Genomic DNA, 20,603 nt, shown 5'->3' on the forward strand with positions numbered 1-20,603 from the left:
TACCACTGCATCAAAGACGCTTGCCTTGGGAAAAGAACAACAACAACTCAGACTTATCCCACTAAATGTCATTGGCCACATGGATCCTTGCCTTTCAATCAGCTCTATTCGAGGTCATACAAGGCCTAAGATAAGCATGTATTTTCTTACCACTTCTCCTAAGGTCATTTTAGGTCTGCCCCTGATGGGTAATGCAGTCTTGCTAGACACTATTGCCTCAAGTGTCTTCATTTAGTGCTGAAGAAAAATTCTTTCCATCTCTCCTTAATGTTCTCATCCATTATCAGTACTTTACTATCTTCACTTTTAACAAATGTAACATGGTCAAGATCTCCACTCTTCATTCTCCTCATTTTAGCAATCTTATAGATAACTTTTTCCCCTTCCTTTGTGCTTAGATTGTAATAAAGATCTTAAAGGCTAGGAAAAAGAACTAATCAACCAAATGGAATGGCTAGATAGTTGGTGATTAGATCATCACATACAATCACTCACTAGAGATCTATATACTAGATGGATGGTGATATCCATGTCGAATTCCAAAACTGGTAACAAAAACCCTGTTCACCAAATATAAAGCCTCACATCATATAAACAAACCACATTGTAAAAAGTAAAAGATGGAAAACTAAATTAATAAAACAACGGCCGAACAACATAAGCCACTTTTATCATGCTGACGCCTGATAGTATCATAGTTATCATGGCGTCTAGGCGACCCAAGGCATTCAAGAGGGTCCAAAAGCAAGGTGACACCAACAAGGGGACCAAAGCACCTGGATGCCTAGGCGTTGCCTTGACAACTATGGCCAATATATTCCAAACAACATCAAACCATGCCAGCCAACAGTACCCTGAATATGATGAATTGATCATAGTCACTAGCAACAAAAGACAATATAGTCAACCATAAGAATATGCTTCTGTAACCCATGAGGATACACACCCTGTAATGAGAAAACTAAATATTATAGCAATAAGAACCTAATGCATTGTGGGAAATTCAAAGGAGAAGAGGATATGTGAAGCACATATACAAAAGCAACGCACATATGGCTCCCTGCCCCTTCACAATAAGAAGAAAGGTATCTGATAGTTGTTATTGTTATGTTTGTCCCGGATTCTTGACCCATTTTGAGGATTAACCCGCTCTGACAAAATTTGGTCGAGTCCCGAATGGTTTTTTTGTTTTCTAAGGTCCACGACTCGATGGATCAACCCGATTTTACACACACACACACAGATTTGGGGTTTTCTATTTAGGGTTTCTGGGTAGCACACCACATCAGTGTGTGAACCTTGTTAAATCTTTGTGTCTTGCACAAATCTATTTGTTTTCATTGTTTCCTTTGGTGTTTGTTCTAACAGTTATAATCTTTACAGAACAAAATTATGGGAAGGAAAACATTAAATCCACCACTTGTAAAATTGGCTATATCAGCAATTGCATGCATAGAAGAGCAGAGCATGCTCGGACAAACTTGATTTTTCTAATGTAAGTGGAAAAAAATATTAAATAAATAAAAAAAAAGAAGGGAAAATACAAGGAAATTATTGAATTTGAAAGCAAACAGTAGAATAGTGGTAAAGATAAGAAAACGCTCGAATCAAGATGCAAAGTTTTCCCTTAGGAGTAAAAGTACACAAAACTGAAGATATGTATGTTCTTTACAAGTTCTACAACAAATTATAAAAATAGGACTAGCAAAGAAATATTTAGGATCCCCTCCCCCAAAAGCAGAACTACTAAAGACTGATACAATCATTAACATGAATCTTCATCACAACATTGTTGAATCGAAAAAATATGAGCCATAGGCGAATTAGGTAGAGCACATGGTAGCAAAATCTAGGTGCAGCTTATGAGATATTGAAGTCTTTTACCGCTTACTCTAATTTTGTTATTTGAACTCCATAATCATAAAAAGCAGGCAGGTCTCGGCGCAATGGTAAGGTTTCTCTATTGCAACCTGGTGATCGTGGGAGCCTCATGCACTGGGTATGCCTTTTCAATTCTATAATCATAAAAAGATTCGATGTTATCAAATTTTCATCATGGAAACAAGACATATTCCATTTAAAAATCAACATCATACTCTTTAGTTGCAATCAAAATATCAGGTTTTACAGAAACGACAGAAGTTGACTTGATAATCAAATCAAAACTCCAAAGATTTTTTTTTTTGGGGGGGGGGGTGGAAATGTAATGATCTGAATCATCAAAGAGAAAATAAATGATCTCAATCAGAAAATTTATTATGCAATCCAATAGTAGTTAATAGATATACAAAAATGATAGAAAATTGAAAGAAATTTTGCAACAAAAGTGTTATGGTATAGTCTACCTGGTAAAAGTGCAAAATGTGAACAGAATCTTGAATATGCCTTGAAGAAAGGTCTTCCATGAAGGAGGCAGATGAGATTTGGGCGATTTTGGTACAAGAAGCCTTAGTATTTCTGATGTTCCTTTCTTTGAGAATTCCTTCCAAACTTCAGATTGCATTCTCAAAGCTCAATGGTTTTACAGGTTCAACCCTTTGTTGGAAGATTAAAAAAATGATCCACAGATATTTTTTTAGTTTTCTTATCTTATGAAACTGGTTTATCCCATTTCATATCTGGGCAATAGTCCAAGTCTGCCCCTCGGTGGTATTCTTCTGTTCAAAGAGGCCTTCTGGATTAACTGCATAACTCATCATCAATTGGTAAAGTGAAATCTAGATTAGACTGTCAATTGGTCATTTTGAACAATAGTTGACCAAAATATTATGTTTTTTTTTTTGGTAACATACTTCAGTGATGATGTTAGCAAAAATTTTGACAGAGTGACCAGGGAGGCAATCTCTTTCATATACTATGTTTCACACTGTATACTTTCATCTGCAGTTCACTTGGAATCTCTCTTTATCATCTCGAATTCAATGAACACCTAATGCCATTTCCATCACATCTCCAATTCCAAATTTTTTTCTTTTCAAAGCTTTTTCTTAAACACATTGTCACACCATTCAAGAGTTTTAAATGGTGCAAAGTGACCATCTAGTGCTAAGGTTATGTTTCTATTATGTTGTATGCTCCCCTTGAAGCTAATGTACAAATCGCACAAAAATTCTGTATCTGTTTCAGCTGTCAACCCATCGAATGGAACTAACTTGGATACATCGAGCTCTTATTCATGTCGCTGATGATGCCATAAAGAAGACAAGTTAACCAGTGAAAGATGTATATCCCAGCTCCCCCCCTTTTTTCTTTGTTGTTTAAAAAATCACTTTCATCTTTCTCTGGTTCAACTGTGACTGTAGTGAAAAATTTCTTCAGATTACCTAGAAACCTTTATAAAACTGATGCCCATGTCCTTTCTCATATCCAACTTCTTCATGAGTTTTCTAATCTCCATGACATTGTGCCATTGACCTGCCATGGCATAGAAGTTTGCCAATAAGATGTAAATTCCATGGCTTTTGGGACCCAAACTGATCAGTTCTTCTGCAACCTTCTTTCCAAGAACAATCTCGGAATAATTTATGCAGGCACTGAGAATAGTCTTGTAAGCTATGACTCTTTCTTCTGTAGGCAGTCTTCTTGTGAGATCTTCCGCTTGGTATAGCAACCCTGCTCTACTGAACAGATCAATTAGGCAGCCCAAGTGCTCAACTTTTGGTTTCATATTGTAAACCCCCGTCATCCTATCAAACAAAAGGATACCTTGCTCAAGTAGGCCTGATCGGCAACATGCCATCAAAGCAGCAACAAATGTGACATCATTTGGCTCAATTCCTTCCTCCTCCATCTGCTCAAACAAGGTCAATGCTTTACTTCCATGCCCACAATTTGCCAGCCCTGTAATCACTGCAGTCCAAGCAAAAGTGTCTGTGTAGCCAATCTTGTAGAATGTTAGCAAGGCATCTTCGAAACTCCCACATTTAGCATACATGTCTATCAGAGCTGTACCAACAAAAGAATCTATTCTTATTTCTCGTTGCAAGACAAATTGATGAACTAGTCTACCAAATTGGAGATCACATAGGCTGGCAGCAGCTGAAAGCAAACTAACAATAGTGGTTTCATCTGCTTTTACACTTTTCATCTCCATTTTCTTAAAAAGTTCCAAGGCATCCCTTGGACGCTTGGCCTTAACATATCCATGTATCATCGAATTCCATGAAACCAGATCCTTAGCAACCATCTGATCAAAGATACCACGAGCCAGATCTACAAGCCCAGACTCAACATACCCATTGATCAGAATCGTGTGTGAAACCACATCTCTTCTGTCCTTCATTGCAAGGAAAAATCGAAATGCCATGTCCATATAACCATCTTTAGCATACATACTCAACATGGCATTCTCCAAATTCAAACTACATCTAATCCCTTGTTTTATCAAAAAAGTATGGATCCCTCTTCCATAATCCATTGCCCCTACTTCAGTACAAGCCATCAATAGAATGACCAAAGTGACTGCATCGGCTTGAACAGCATCAAACACCATTGCCTTAAACAAAACCAAGGCTTCAAACTGCAGACCTGGGCTCTTGCTATAACTAGCTAGAAGTGAATTCCAGCTCGCTGAATCTCTCATAGGCATTATATCAAAAAGTTGGCGTGCCTCTTCAATGCGTCCCGTAGACCCATAAAAGTGGATGAGAGAATTCTGTATATAAATATCAGAATCAAGGCCAATTTTTGTGACATGGGCATGTATCTCTTCCCCTTTTGGAATTGAAACCAAATGGGTGCAAGCCTTGAGAAGGGCAGGGTAAGTGTGACTGTCAGGACTGTTGGAACTTGCTGTGACGAAGTGGTTGTATATGAGGATGCCATAGAAGGGTAAGGAGCTGTTGGAGTAAGCTCTAATGACGCAGTTCCATGTGAAGGTTGTGTGTATGAGACCGGTTGTTATGGTTTGGGCAAAGATTTGGGAGAGTTGTTTGTTGTCAAGGGTTGAACGTTTAAGCTGTCGAAGAATAAGGTCCAAGTGCCCACACATCATACTTTGTTTTAGGATTGCCTTCAGTATATGCCTCGGCCGTGGTAAGGTTAACCAGCATTCTAGAGCTTTCTCCACACCACCGGAGCGGATCACAGAGCAAGTAAAGACGGAAGGTCGAAGCCTAAGGCGTTAACCGGGCTACCTTGGGCGAGCTCTTTGAGCGTTTCTGTGTATTGTTTTGATTCTCTTATATAAATGCAATGTCTTCTTGTTCTTTTGGGATAATTACATCCCGCTCCTGTAGTTTGTCGAAATTGCATATGAATCTAAGAGTTTGAGTAATTTACGCCTCTCCTCCCTTAACACTTACGGTGTGATTATGCTGTTACTTTTGTGCAACAAAAGACTGTATTAGCCTTTTAGTAGAGATGGTCTAATTTGAGAGGACCATTATACCCTTTTATACTGGAATACCCAAACCATCTGCAAATCAAATCCCTAAGAGACAACCATCGGAGAAGGTGGAGGCGAGACCTATGCGAGTACACAGTGTTTTGTTTTTTTCCTTTCTCTCTCTTCATTGTATTAATTATATGTATAGGGTTTTTTTAACAGAACCCCTAGATCTTCTTTTCCTTTTCAGAAAAAACCCCTAATGTCCAAACCCCACCTGCACGATTAGAAATTTATTCAAAACCTATAACTGAAAAACCCTATACGAATCTTCTTTGTGGAGATCCTTCTTTTTCCTCGCCCTCGAGAGGGAATCTTAATATGAGCCTTATCATACTCTTTCTCATCCTCATTGCAGCTTTCCTCTTTTCTTCTTTGTCTTACTCCACCTCCTCTAGCCATCACGAGGTTAATTACTTTGCCTTATTAACAACGCCACTTCCCCAAAATGGATCTTTGGATTCCGTATAGCGTATTTGAGATTGAAACCGCATCAATGACGTTGGACGGAATGGGTAGATTGAAATCTGAAAAACAATTGGAATCCAAGCTGTTCACAACACTCGAATAGGGCATTTTCATTCAATTCTTGAAAGGATCGGAGGAACGACGGCGTCACCTCCTTGCTGCAACGCCCCATCCCCCTTGTTTTCCCCTCCGATCCCTGCTTTTGCGCCTTCCCCTGCAACCCAAAATAACCTACCCCCCACTCTTCAAAGAACCCAACTCATCAGCTCCTTGTAAGGTAAAATTATGATTTCAAAACACTTAAAACGACTCTGGCTATGTTTGGTTGTAAGAGGAATTAAAGAGAAGAGAAGTGAAATTTTCATACTTAAAAAAGAAATATATATAATCATTGCTCCATGTGACTTTAAAATTAACTTCAAATCATTCCATATTTGATTATAAAATTTCACTTTACTTTGCATCCAAAACCCTTTGTTATAATACGTAAAATAAAAATCACATGTAAAATGCATTATTACTAAATATGGCTAAAAAAATTAAGTAGTTTATACAATCACATGGTATAATGATTATAAATAGTACCATTTAAAGTATGAAAATTTCACTTTCCTTCCCTTTAAATTCCCATTGCAACCAAACGAACCTTCAATTCATTCATCAAATTGGAAATACGAATCATGTTTTTTTTCCCTAGAACAACAACAGAGAGAAAAGAGAGAAAAAAAATTATATTTGCCAAGTGGAATAGTAGAATAGAGATCTTCTCACAGTGTTAGTTTGGGTCGATTTATAATAGAAAGCTCACTAATATAAATTCCTTGGCATGAAAATAAGTGAATAGCGAGAAGGATTAAGTCGGATTCATCAACGAAAATAGAAAACAGTAAGATTTGAACACTAGAAGTAAGAAAGGAAAAAAATTCTGCTAACTACTCGGATCTTGAGATATTGAACCTTGTTAGGAATCCCAGGTGCACTAATGTAGGACTTGTCTCCATTCTTTCCTGAGATTGAAGATTTGCAGATCACAGCTTGGTGACCTAGGTTGAAGATGATGAAATTGAAAGATGAATTTTCTCTCTTTTCTTAATTTCAAGTGAAGGCTTAGTTCCGAGGGCATTTTCGGTATAAGAAAGGTGACCTCATCATATAACAGTTTCAAACTCACGGACACTAATGGATTGGACTCAAATGTAAGAATCATATATACTTCAAGGGAGGGGGCGTAATGCTTTCAAACCCTTGGACCCATACACAATTTCGACAAACTACAAGAGAGGGGCCGTAATTTTTCATTATCTTTTTATTTTTTATTTTGGATAATTTACAGCGTCACCCCTTGGAGAATGTTACTATTATAGAAACATCCCCTCTTTAGTATCAAATTGCATTTAGACCCATACCATTATTCTTTGTTAAGTGATGCTATGAAATGACGTTTTAACCCTTTTGAATAAAATACATATCCCTATCCCATTTTATATTTACCCATAACTACCCCTCTCTCCTTTTCACGGTGGGTTAACAATTCTCTCCTCCCATTATCCTCTTCTCCATACCTGCGAGATCTGTTCCATCTGTCTCCGCTGAGAACTGCTTCATCCGTCGCCTGTGATAACTACGCCATCTGTCACCGCCGATAACTGCTCCATCTTAGGTCGCCGAGAACAACTCCATCACAGCTGAGCGTGACTACAAATGGAGGTTTGGATTTTTTTTTTTATTGTTCTTCCACCTGGTTCGGCTAAAGCACAGTTATGAAATTTGAGATTGTCGTTGAACAACCAAAGCAAGAGTGAGAGAGATACACACTCTGTCTGAGAGTCCGAGTAACGTTCAAAGTTATATAGATACATCTCTTGGAATAGTGATCGGAAATGCTATATCTCTTAACAGAGACTGACAACAGAAATGGCGGGGGGAGAGAGAGAATGCTTCCCCACCGACAATCTTTTCATTCCACTGTTTAAGATCCAAAAAAAGAATTGGATTGGAAAAAAAGATGAACAAAGAAAAAGACCCTTCAACTTACAAGCTTTGATTTTATAAATTTGGTAAGGTTAGCTACAGGGTGAGAAATGAGAGAAGCTCATCACCTAGAAATTCATGGATCATCTATTCTTTTTTTTTTGGTAAAAAGGATCACCTATTCATATTCTTGATTATTGGTTGTAATTTGGGTCTTCTACTATTGAAGATTCTGTGTTCGATTTATTTATTTTTATTTCAATGTTGGATCTTACAGTACTCTGTTTTTTCGCCATTACAGATAGGAGGTCTTCATACCATGATGTGATCAGAGTTAATGAGATTCAGAAGGTATTGGACATAACTGGTGTCAAGACCTACATTATCAATAGCGCCAGAGTTGTGGTCCTGAACGAACGCCCTCAGCCAAGCCAGGGAAAGGACACCTGTGAGGTCTGCGATAGGAGTCTCCTCGATTCCTTCCGATTTTGTTCTCTGGGTTGCAAGGTAAACATCAATACAACCAAGAATAAAATCATAAAATCCCTCTTTGATCTCATTGACTTAATTTCCTCAACTCTTCTGCTACATTCTTTTGATTCTCCAAAATTAACTAAATTCAAAATGTGGTTTGTTTTTGAATCCAGATTGTTGGTACTTCCAGCAACTTCAGGAGGAAGAAGCAGCATCTGGGTAAGGCTTTTGATGACGAAGAATCTTATAGCAGCAGCCATGGCAATGGGAAGAACAAAGTTCAGAGCTTCACCCCTTCAACGCCGCTGCCAACTGTCGTAAATTATAGAACTGCCAACCGAAGGAAGGGAATACCTCATAGAACACCAATGGGAGGACTCAAAAAATCGTCTGCAATTCCGATCTCGTACAATTCCGTGAAATACCACCTTCAAGGGGTGACACGTGTATTGATACCAATGCAATGGTCCAGATCTGATTTAAATGTCTCTTCACTGATTTAATGTTTTATTAGTTGTACCAGATCTGGACCATTGTATTGGTATCAATACACGTGTCACCGTCTGAAGGTGGTATTGCACGGAATTGTACGAGATCGGAATTGCAGACGATTTCAATCACATTATAGAATATTATGATTGTCTTTCCAATCAGTGGGTTAGGGGGTGTAAGTAAGGGTAATATCGGTACCCTCACCATCCCACAAGAGTCCCACCGATTACAAAGGGCTGGGTGGGAGAAAGGGTAGGCCATGTGGCCCGACAGGAAAAGTTGGGTTTTCTACCCATATTCCTACCCCCAAACAACCAAACAGCTTAACAACACAATGGGGTGGGAAATTTCTTACAACAATCCCACCCCATTGAAATACCATCAATCAAATGGGCACTTATGGTACCTCATGTTAAGAATGTGAATTTGAATTAAAACCGTTTATTGAAATCGAATTGAACCATTATACTAAAATCGTGAAACCGTTTAATAAATGGTTCGGTTTTAATTTTAAAATTGAAGTCGTGATTCGATTTTGGTATTAAAATTGAAACCATTGATAAACCGTTAAACCAATTAACATATATTCAGTAAGTTTAAGTCATTCAATGTTAAATTTACATATATTTTAATAAAAAATTAAGTTTACATCAAACTACTATTAAAAAGAAGCATATAACAATAAATAATTCAATTCAATGTTAAAATTTACATCCATTTCATTCAAAATTTTAAAGATAAAGAAATCGTTTGGATAAAACAAATTAGTAAACATAAGAAAACCATTATAAATGGTTCGGTTTTAATGTATGAAACAGTTGATTAAGTGGTTAGATTTTGGTTTTACTTAAGAAATCTTACACTAAACCGAGTCGAGCTATTTATACAAGAACCAAACCGATTAACACCCTTACCTCATATTTTGTAATTGCCGTTGGGGGTTCTTTATTGGGTAAGTCAAAAATAAAAATAAAATAAAATAATAAAAGAAAAAAAATCCAAATTGACCATATTTTCAATTTTTCCCTCCCAACCTAATTCTCACCACTATTTCCACCTTCACCCCCTACCACTACCAACCCTGACCCTAAGAGATGGTCACTTGGCAGGTAAGGACTGAGAATCCCAATTGCATACAATCGAAGTAATCTACTTAATAGGATTTATAAAAGCAAGAAGAGGAGAGGGGGGTTTTCACGATTTTGGCAAACTCCTCCATCCCCTTTATTTTGTGTGCTTGATAATTAGGATTCGTGAAAGCCCAAGTGTGAGAAAAATTGTGTATACTTGTCTTGGAGTTTTCAATCCATTTGAAGCGTTGGAGGGATTGAGTCCTTATGTTGCTAGGGTGTTGAAGAGCTATTATTAGAAAAAGAGCTACACTTACGATTCTAAGATAAATTATTCCCTTCCTATATTATGGTTTTTGTACATGATTTCAAATGAAAGAGATACCCAATCTAACTTTTCTGCTGTGTTATTGGGATCCCACCAACAATTATATTCAAAACAAAATACATCATATATTAAGGATGCTATTACTTTTGATGTGAGAAATAAAATTCCACACAATTACGTTGTTTCACCGGATACAAATAGAAATAGGTTCCTTGCATCTTCTTGGGACCTTCCTGTTTACCCTCCTCCCTTTTAGTTTTATTGTATCTTCCTTTCTCTTCGTCTAATCCCCTCCCCCTCCTCCTCCTCCCTGGTTGTATCATACTCTTTATTTTGATTTGTTTTTGCCTCCGTTTTTTTATTGTATCCCTCCCTTCTTTTGCTTGTTTCTTCCCACCTTAGTTTGGTTTGTCCCCTCTCTTAGGGGTTGTGGTCCTTCTCTTTTAGGGCTTGGTAGCATTTTCTCCCTAATTTTACCGATGTCCTTGCAACCTTGGCTTCCATGGTAGAATGCAACCCTATGGCATAGCCCGTTTAAGAAGCCTTTCTTTATTAGGCAAGTAGCACAAGTGATTTAAGAAAATCTGCAAATTAATAAAACTAAATAAGTTTGCAACACAAATAAACAATAGATGCATGGTTGTAAATTGTAATAAATCATAACAACCACTCCCACTTGCACATTTATTTTGGGCATAGAAATTATAGGAAGAACCAATTGGAAATTGGCCAACCAAAACATGTGGGAGGATTAGGATTTAGGAATGTTGAATCTCACAATATTGCACTCCTACTAAAGTTTGGTTGGAGACTAATCTCTGATGAGGATAGCATTTGGAGAAAAATTCTCTAGTCCAAATATTTTGTCAACAAGTCAGTCTTTGACTCCAGAACTCTGAAAGCTAGAGGTTCTCCATGTTGGAATAGTATTGGTAAAACTCTCCCCATTTTGAAAAAGATCGTCTTTCGGAAAATAGGTAATGGCTCAAACACCTTCTTTTGGTTTGATCCTTGGATTTGAGCTACCATTGAGATGCATAATATCTTGAACCATAGTGATTAGGGGTGCCAATTCCTAAACCGAACCGGTAAAACCAGCCGGGCCGAACCGATAACAACATGGACCGGACCGAACCGAACCGAAGCCTTATTGGTTCGGTTCGATTTCGAGTATTGCAACCCCAAAACCAAACCGAACCGCACTGGAAACTGGATGAACCCGAAACCAAACCGAAATCGGCTCAAAACCAGGATCGAAACCGAAACCAAACCGGTAAGAAACCGAAACACTCCAAAATTCATTAAAAAAAAATCAAAATTTGCATAGTTTTGTATACATTTGTATGGAAGGTCGAATCCAAACTAGACCAAAAACCAAAACCAACCCGGTTACAAATCGATTTAAGAAACCGAAGACAAACCGAAACCAAACCGCACCGAAACCGAAACCAAACCGAAACCGGAATTTCCTTATTGGTTTGGTTTCGGTTTCAATTTTCCCACACCGAAACCGACTCAACCCGGACCAAAACCGAGCCGGACCGACCGATTGACACCCCTAATAGTGATAATAGAAATCACTACTCTGAATCTGTTAGTACATTCACTTTAAACAATCTCTGGGACTTGGAATGTTTGAACTCTTTTATCCTTGCTTTTGTCAATGATTGTATTGCTCAAACCCCATTATCACATCAAGATGACAGATGGTGGTGCACCCTTTCTAAGGAGGGATCTTTCACAACTAAATTAACTGCCAAGTTTCTCAGCACCAATGCACTAACAAACTTCCATGCATGCTCAAACAGGTATTGTTGCTCTTCTCCATGCTCACAATGGTGGTGATTTTTCTGGAAAATCAGTATCCACCCCAACTATAAGCTTTTCTTTTGGAGAGCGATCAATGATGGATTACCAACAAAAGATATATTGTCTAAGTGGGTGGATATTGACTCCATATGTAGCCTTTGCCACTCCTAGCAGGAGTCTGTCTACCATTTTATGTTTGATTGTGATTTTTCAAGAAAGATATGAGCTGCGAGCCCACTGGGTTTAAAACCTAACCTTCTTCCTTTTGATTCTGTTAAGAAACTAGTTTCCTTTTGTTTCAACTCTGGTTTCATCCCCAAAAAAGACTTGCAATGGTTATTTTCTGTCTTTATCATCACCTACTACTTTATCCGGATCCACATAAATAAAATCCTGTACTTTGCACAAACGCTAGATCCCATCACTTTCATTAAGCACATTGAGTATTGTATTGCGAATGGCATTACTTGCAAATTCTCGGACAGGTGATATCTAACACAGATCCATATTGCATGACTCCGATAATTACACCAAGCTCAAACTCACTTATCATGATAACAAGTGTCATAGATAAGGAAAAAAATATATCTGCATGGGCTTTAGCATTTATTTTTCAAAAAAGAGTCATCTTATGTGAAGCAAACTATGTATTGACAGGAGAAACTGGTGATGCGGAGGCGTTAGGTATTCTGCACGGACTGTCAAGGGCACGAACCAACAAATGGGTTATCGAAGAAGTATGGAGTGATGTGGACGTTCTCAAGAAGTTTTTTGATAAACTGTTAACTTTATGGCCTAGAACACTAATCATCTTAAGCGATGAGATGGACAATTATCTTATCTATCCTAGGTTTGGTTTACTAAAGACTAATAGTATCCTAGAGAATCTGAAATCTATGGCTTATGAAACTTTATCTGGCATGAAGCCAATATTTAGGACAGATATGGCATGTAATATATATTATGCTATCTAATGCTCTTATCCTTTGTTTTGGCTGATAAAAAAGGGGGGGGGGAATTGAGCTCTCATGACATAGAATGTGGTGGAAAGGGCTCTTGATTAAATGAACGTAAATTTATTGACTTCCTTTTCATTGGAAATGTTCCTCCAACTTCCTTCCTTCCCAATTGCGAATTTTAAGCATCTGCAAAAGACAATGACAATTAGAGTTTACTGAAACAATTGACATGACTATAGTTATGAATTTAATTGGTCTATGCAAGGATAACAAGGCATATATATTTATCTATGTACGTACTCTATAAAAGGACGTACTTGTGTTTTTTAGGAAAACTTTACCATCTGACCCAAATGACCCCATTTACCACTTAAATTACGACTAATGCCCCCATTTAACATCTCACCATATTTAAAAAACAAAAAAAAAATTCTCTCCGTAATTCATAATTATCCACTATCCATAATTATCTCTCTCCCTCTCTCTCTCTCTCTCACTCTCTCTTCCCTGAACGTGGAAGAGAAAAATTCTCCCTCATGTAACATATCTCCATAAATAATTAAAAAAAAAAAAAATTCTCCCCATGATTATCTCTCCTAAAATTTTCATTCAATACGATTGGTTTCCTTACCAATACAAACTCTTAAAATTTTCATTTAATACGATTGGTTTCCTTACCAATAAAAACTCTTAAAATTTTCATTCAATACGATCAGTTTCCTTACTAATAAAAACTCCTCAAATTTCCATTCAATACCATTAGTTTCCTTATTCTTTACTAATAAAAACTTCTAAAATTTTCATTCAATACAATTGGTTTCCATACCAATAAAATCTCTTAAAATTTTCATTCAATACGATTAGTTTCCTTACCAATAAAAACTCCTAAAATTCTCATTCAATATGATCAGTTTCCTTACCAATAAGAACTCCTAAAATTTTCATTCAATACCATTAGTTTCCTTATTCTTTACTAATAAAAACTTCTAAAATTTTCATTTAATACGATTGGTTTCCTTACCAATATAAACTCTTAAAATTTTCATTCAATATGATTAGTTTCGTTACCAATAAAAACTCCTCAAATTTCCATTCAATTCCATTAGTTTCCTTACCAATAAAAACTTGGTTTCAGTATGATATCTCCTCTCCCTCGACTTTCCTTCTCTTACTCGCTTCCTTCCTTTCCCTCTCTCTCTCTCTCTCTCTCTCTCTCTCTCTCTCTCTCTCTCTCTCTCTCTCTCTCTCTCTCCTTCTTGCTGTTAATCCCTCTCTCTACCAGGAAGAATATTCATGGTTGCTTCCATCTTCTAGGAAGTGCTCGAGCTCACAGACCTTGAAATTGCATTCATGGGATCTGAACGACCGCCTCCTTCCGCAGAGACCACTTCGTCAACGATCTCCTCGACTGTAAGTCAAAGAGAAGCGTGGTCACTGAAATAGTTGTGAATAGAGCAAGAAGTTTTCCAAGCTTAAGGTAATCACTAACCAATAACCATTGACTTGCGTACTTTCCCATGCCACGCTCAACTTTTCTAGAATACCAGTTGTTCTTAGATTTTAGTCTTAAAGCTAGGGACTAAAATCATTGGGTTTTTTCACTATGGACATTTGTCTCTCTCCTGTGATGATGATCGTGCTATTGATATTGAGATGTGTTCAAGATGCCAGAACTTGAGACTGAAGGATGTTATTCCTACTAATAACAACAGATAGGATCTTGCCATACAATCATTGAATTACAAAATTAAACTGTAAGGGTCGACGCATACCGTTCACCATCGACTGTGAAGAATTTACCGTCATTATATTCTTCATGTATCTTTATTCCTGCAATCCCAATCACAAACATAATGGATCCTCTAGGTTTCTCCCACTAGCTCCCTTAATGCTCTCTTGGTGATGGAACTAATAATGAGATTAACGTTAGAGTAGGAGGAGGACCTAGAGTCCTATTAAATAAAGTTTTGCACCCTCCCATCAAGGTGTGCAAATAGGGTAGGACTCTTTTCCGTAATTTGACGAGGAGTGGGTTTCCTATTTGGAATTCAATTCTATGAGATTAGTATCGGTCAATAACCTAATTGGTATATGTGGCAATAATAGAGAATATTCTTACAATCTCCCACTTGAACCATATGACCACAAAATTATAATCTCAAACATAATTTGGATTCTAACATCATACTGCAGTATTTGAAAGTAAACCCATCAACTTTATGTCATCACAATCATAATACCATATTTGAACAAAACTACTAATGTGGATCATGGCGGTTATACATCATATAACGACATACTCCCTTCCATAGTCACAACACTAATAACTTCATCCAAACAGGTGCAAAAGTAGGGAATAGACTAGAAAAGTCTATAACTAAATGGTCTAATATAATATCTCACATATATTAAATAAAATGTGTACGCATAATAATAAAGTGAGAAATATTCAGAAACAATAAATATCATGATCATTTAAATAAATAAGAAAAATATCTAACATAATATGACCATTACATCAAACTTTACATAAACCCATGTTCATTATAAGATCTGTAAAGTGTTTAGGCGCTAATGCCTTGGTCATAGGATCAGCAATTATCAGACTTGTCTTGATGTGTGTAATAGACACTTCTTGTTTCTGAACTGATTCCTTCACAAAATTGTATTTTACTCCAATATGCTTCGCTCTACTTGAATGCTTATCATTCTTGGAGTAATATATAGTAGCAACATTGTCACAACATTCTCAGTGGCTTCGAAATGGTGTCGACAACCCGAAGTCCTGAGATAAAGTTCCGTAACCAAATTGCCATAGATGTGGCCTCAAAGCATATCACAAACTCTGCTTCCATAGTAGAAGTAGAGACACAAGCCTGTTTCTTGGACTTCCAAGAAATCGCCCCACCAGTAAGTAGAAAGATGTATCCTGATGTAGATTTCCTATTGTGGAGGCATCCTGCATAATCAGAGTCTAAATGTCCGATCACTTCTAAATGTCCGATCACTTCTAACCAATTAGATGCTTTGTAAGTAAGCATGTACTCCCTAGTCCCCTTTAAATACCTCATCACCTTCTTTGCTGCAACCCAATGATCCATGTCAGGATTACTCACATACCTGCCTAACATACCAACAGCAAAACTGATGTCTGGATGAGTACAAGTCATTGCATACATAAGAGTCCCTACTGTGAAAGAATAGGGAATATCCTTCATTTGTGCTCTTTTCAAATCATTCTTTGAGCATTGATTTAGACTGAACTTATCTCCTTTGATAATGGGGGAAACACCTGATTTGCAATTCATCATGCCATATCTTTCCAAAACTTTATTAATATAGGTTTTCTGTGATAGCCCAAGTATCCGACGAGATCTATCACGAAAGATCTCAATACCGATAACGAAAGAAGCTAAACCCATATCTTTCATTTCAAAGTTCTTAGAAAGAAAGATCTTTGTATCACTCAACAAACCAAAATCATTACTAGCAAGTAAAATATCATCCACATATAAGACCAGAAATATAAATTAACTCCCACTAAGTTTCAGATATATACACCTATCAAAGGTGTTCTTAACAAATCTGAAGGAAACAATGATATGGTCAAATTTAATATACCACTGTCTGAAAGCTTGTTTAAGTTCGTATATGGATTTCTTAAGTTTGCACACTAGATTTTCTTTTTCTTGATCACTAAATCCCTCAGGTTGGTTCATGTAGACTTCTTCATCTAAATCTCCATTCAAAAATGCAGTTTTCACATCCATTTGGTGAAGCTCTAGATCATAATGAGCTACTAATGCCAATATGATTCTCAGAGAACCCTTCTTAGAGACAGGAGAGAAGGTTTCATGGTAATCAATGCCTTTTTTCTGAGTGAATCCCTTTGCAACTAGTCTAGCTTTATGTCTTTCAATATTATTCTTCGAGTCGCGTTTGGTTTTAAATACCCATTTACAACCAATCGCCTTAAAGCCCATTGGTAAGTGAACGAGATCCCATACATCATTGTCACTCATGGACTTCATCTCATTTTTTATGGCATCTACCCATTTAAGAGAATCATCATCGTTTATGACCTATAAAAAGGTTAATGGGTCATTATTGATTCCAATATCAAACTCTGATTCTTGGAGATATATTATATAGTCATCAGGAATAGCAGACCTTCGAACCCTCTGAGGTCTTCTTTGAATTTCCAGTTGAGAAACATTCATCTATCAGTGGTAACTACATCATGGAGTGATACATCTTCAATAATTTGTTATTCCATAGGATCATTTTCAATAGTTACCCGTGGGACAACATCATCATGATGAATATGTACATCTTCTATAGTTTGTTGTTCCACTAGATCATTATGAACAGTCACCCGTGGAATAACAATGTTATCACGATATACATAAGTTGGTAAAGAAATTTGATGTTCTTTAAATACCACATGACGTGGTTTCTCACTCCTACTAATGTTACCATCCTCTAAGAATCTAGCAGTTCGAGTTTCCACAATTCTAGTACTGTGTAGTGGTGCATAAAACCTTTAACCCTTTGACCATTGACAATAACCAATAAAGTAACAACTTATGGTTTTAGGTTCAAATTTTCTTTCATGTGGATTGTACAATCTAGCTTCAGCAGGATAGCCCCATACATGTAAATGCCCTAAACTAGGTTTCTTTCCATTCCATAACTCGTAAGGAGTTTTAGGAACTGACTTACTAAGAACCCGGTTCAAGATATACACAGCTGTTTTTAATGCTTCGCTCTACAAGAATTCAGGCAATGAGGAGTTGCTCATCATGCTACATTGATTCGGGGGTTATACCCTTCAACTTAAGAAATCGGGTAAATGGTCCTTCACTTTACCCTATATCAATATATCTACCATAATATTCACCCCCTCTATCAGATCTCACAATTTTAATATTTCTGTCTAACTTATTTTCGACTTCAGCACAGAACACTTCAAAAGCATTTAAAGCATTAGATTTTTTTTTTTTAATAAGTAGACATAACAGTATCATGAGTAATCATCAATGAAGGTGATGAAATATTTTTCACCAGTTATACAAGGATCAAAATGGCCACAAATGTCAGTGTGCATCAATTCTATAAGTGAATTGGTCATTTTGGTAGCAACTTTATTTGTCTTAGATTGCTGACCTTTGATGCAATCTATATAAGTGGTGAAGTCAGTGAAGTCTAGATTTGATAATATTTGATGCTTCACTAACCTCTCCATTCTTGGTTTAGAAATATGACCTAAACGTCTATGCCATAGGGATGAGGAATCATTATTGTTGGATTTATGCTTTGATCCAACATTCACATGCACTGCAAGAATGGATTTAGAAAAATTAAAATCCAAATTAAGTTTATAAAGACTATCACATAAATATCCAGTGCAAACTAGATTGGTGTCTTTAAAAATGTTTACAACCTTATCACCAAATTAAACTTAAAACCTTCACAATCAAGTCTCGATAATGAAACTAAACTTCTAAAAATAGAAGGAACATAAAGAGTAAGGTCCAACTGGAATCCGATGTCCAAAATGAGTCTATAAGTGCCGATGGATCGAACTTTAGACTCTTTCCGGTTTTTCATGTAGACGATGCTCTCACTTTGATTTGATTTTCGGGTTGTAAGAAAGCCCTGCATAGAATTAAAATATGAACAGTTGCTCCTGAATCAATCCACCAAGTGTTACAAGGAACATCAACAAGATTTGTTTGAAAACATACTAGGATAGAATCATTACCCTTCTTTTCAAACCAAGTCTTGTGTTTCTGACAGTTTTTTCTGAAAGTGTCCTACTTTCTTACAGAAGAAATACTTTAACTTGTCAGTTTTCTTTTCCTTGTTATCAAACTTTGGATTGGAGGCTTTCTTTGATGCATTGTTATTTTTAAAATTTCCTCTCTTCCTTTTATTCTGGTTGGATACAAAATTGACCACCTGGCCTCCCTCGTCATTTAATCTCCTTTCCTCTTGGACGCATATACTCTGAAGTTCATTTAGAGTCCACTTATCTTTATTTATATTGTAGTGGATCTTGAATGCTCCAAAACGAGGAGAAAGTGAAGTCAGAATGATTTGGACAAGGCAACCTTCATTCATTATCAATTCGAGGGGTTTTAGTTGTGCACAGATACTTGCCATTTCAGAGATATGGTCCCCTATCCCATTAGTACTAGTATACTTCATTGTTACTAGTTTGCTCATCAAAGTCTCAGCCAAAGATTTATCAACAGTAGCAAAACGGTTCTCTACATTGATTAGGTATTCCTTTGCATTTTCAAAAGTTGGTATGGAGCTTTTGATAGTCTTGCTAATTGTCTTCTTGATATATAAAAGGCAAAGACGGTTGGAATGCTCCCACCAATTATGTAATGTAACCTCATCATCAGTGCTCTCATCAGCGAGAGCAGCATGTTTCTCATTACGCAATGCATAATCATGATCCATGGCAGCAAGGTAATAAATAAGTTCTTCATGCCAGTCATTAAAGTTTGATCCATTCAGAAGTGACACGTTATTCGAAATAGAGATAGGTGTTGAACCTGTGAATAAGAGTAAACAATACATACATATCAATCATCATGCTTTGAGTTTCAGTAATAGAATATTAAAATTCTAGAAAAGCAACCTATTGCTTCATTACAATCTATCTTGTAGGATCGACATGGTAACATGCTAATGGTTCACTTTACATTAGATGGAAGAAATCATTAGGGTAAAATATTTAAGTCATCAAAATGGTCAAATAAGATGTATAACTGTGGATATTCCCATCCCATTTAACTGTTAAACTATCATATATAGATCAATGCAGTCAATCAAGAATGTATACCTACAGATATTCCCATTCTATCTTGACCGTTACATAACGATCATCATAAGACTCTAAAGTTTAAAATTTAAATTGAATGTGTGATACGATTATGTTTAAGGCCAACATATATAATTATTGTGATCAAGAAAAATGTGTACCTATAGATACTCCCATTCAACTTAATCACATAATCATTGATGTCCCAAACACATTTAAAATTGAGAATTATACACTTTCAATTTAAATTTAACATAAATTGTCATCCAAGCATCATAGGTATTCTAAAATAATGCATAAAGACATAGACAACATCTATTTCTATCTATTTTTACCGTAAAAGTATTCTAAAAAACATAGAAATTCAGTTTGTAATATAGAGCATAAGTAGAAATAGATGTACAATCCATGAAATATGTACAAACTTAAGTAGAGAGTACAAAGAAACCATATCTATTATGATTAGAATCAGAAATAAGGCATAAAGAGAAGATGAGCTTACATAATGGGTTTATTTCATTAAATCCCATAATATGGGCTTTCATAATGGGTTTAGTTTATTAAACCCCACATATGGATTTTTTTTTTTTTATAAAGTAGGGTAGGGTGCCACAAACCCAAAACCCTAAATTACATTATACAAAATAAACCCTTGGGTAAAGTATAACAAATAAACCCTAATTTATAATTGGAGTTTAAATCTTTTCAATACTTGTGAGTCCCATGCAAATAACATAAAGAAGATTTTACAATTGTCCGTATAATATTGGTCAAGAATCATATGGATTAATATCAAAATTAATACAATTCA

General features: G+C 36.4%; 2 protein-coding genes across 2 annotated transcripts; one reads left to right on the top strand and one right to left on the bottom strand.

The window, feature by feature from the left end:
- Positions 1-3,319: 3,319 nt before the first annotated feature.
- On the bottom strand, positions 3,320-4,990 carry LOC122092908 (pentatricopeptide repeat-containing protein At2g22410, mitochondrial-like). The gene has a single exon (XM_042663211.1). It carries the CDS (start codon positions 4,988-4,990, stop codon positions 3,320-3,322), a length of 1,671 nt encoding a protein of 556 aa, XP_042519145.1.
- A 3,096-nt stretch (positions 4,991-8,086) lies between these two features.
- On the top strand, positions 8,087-12,972 carry LOC122092910. Its single transcript, XM_042663212.1, has 3 exons — positions 8,087-8,332; positions 8,473-8,687; positions 12,621-12,972. The coding sequence occupies exons 1-3, from the start codon at positions 8,087-8,089 to the stop codon at positions 12,970-12,972; spliced, it is 813 nt and encodes a 270-aa protein (XP_042519146.1).
- Positions 12,973-20,603: the final 7,631 nt, after the last annotated feature.

This window comes from Macadamia integrifolia, chromosome 11, assembly GCF_013358625.1.
Source record: "Macadamia integrifolia cultivar HAES 741 chromosome 11, SCU_Mint_v3, whole genome shotgun sequence".
Lineage (NCBI taxonomy): Eukaryota > Viridiplantae > Streptophyta > Magnoliopsida > Proteales > Proteaceae > Macadamia > Macadamia integrifolia.

Excerpts from the sequence above, each read along its gene's own strand:
- LOC122092910 (XM_042663212.1), top strand. The coding sequence starts at position 8,087 with ATGTTGGATCTTACAGTACTCTGTTTTTTCGCCATTACAGATAGGAGG. Across the intron at positions 8,333-8,472 it reads TTTGTTCTCTGGGTTGCAAG|ATTGTTGGTACTTCCAGCAA; the intron begins GTAAACATCAAT and ends TTTTGAATCCAG. Across the intron at positions 8,688-12,620 it reads ATGGGAGGACTCAAAAAATC|AGTCATCTTATGTGAAGCAA; the intron begins GTCTGCAATTCC and ends TTTTCAAAAAAG.
- LOC122092908 (XM_042663211.1), bottom strand. The coding sequence starts at position 4,990 with ATGTGTGGGCACTTGGACCTTATTCTTCGACAGCTTAAACGTTCAACC.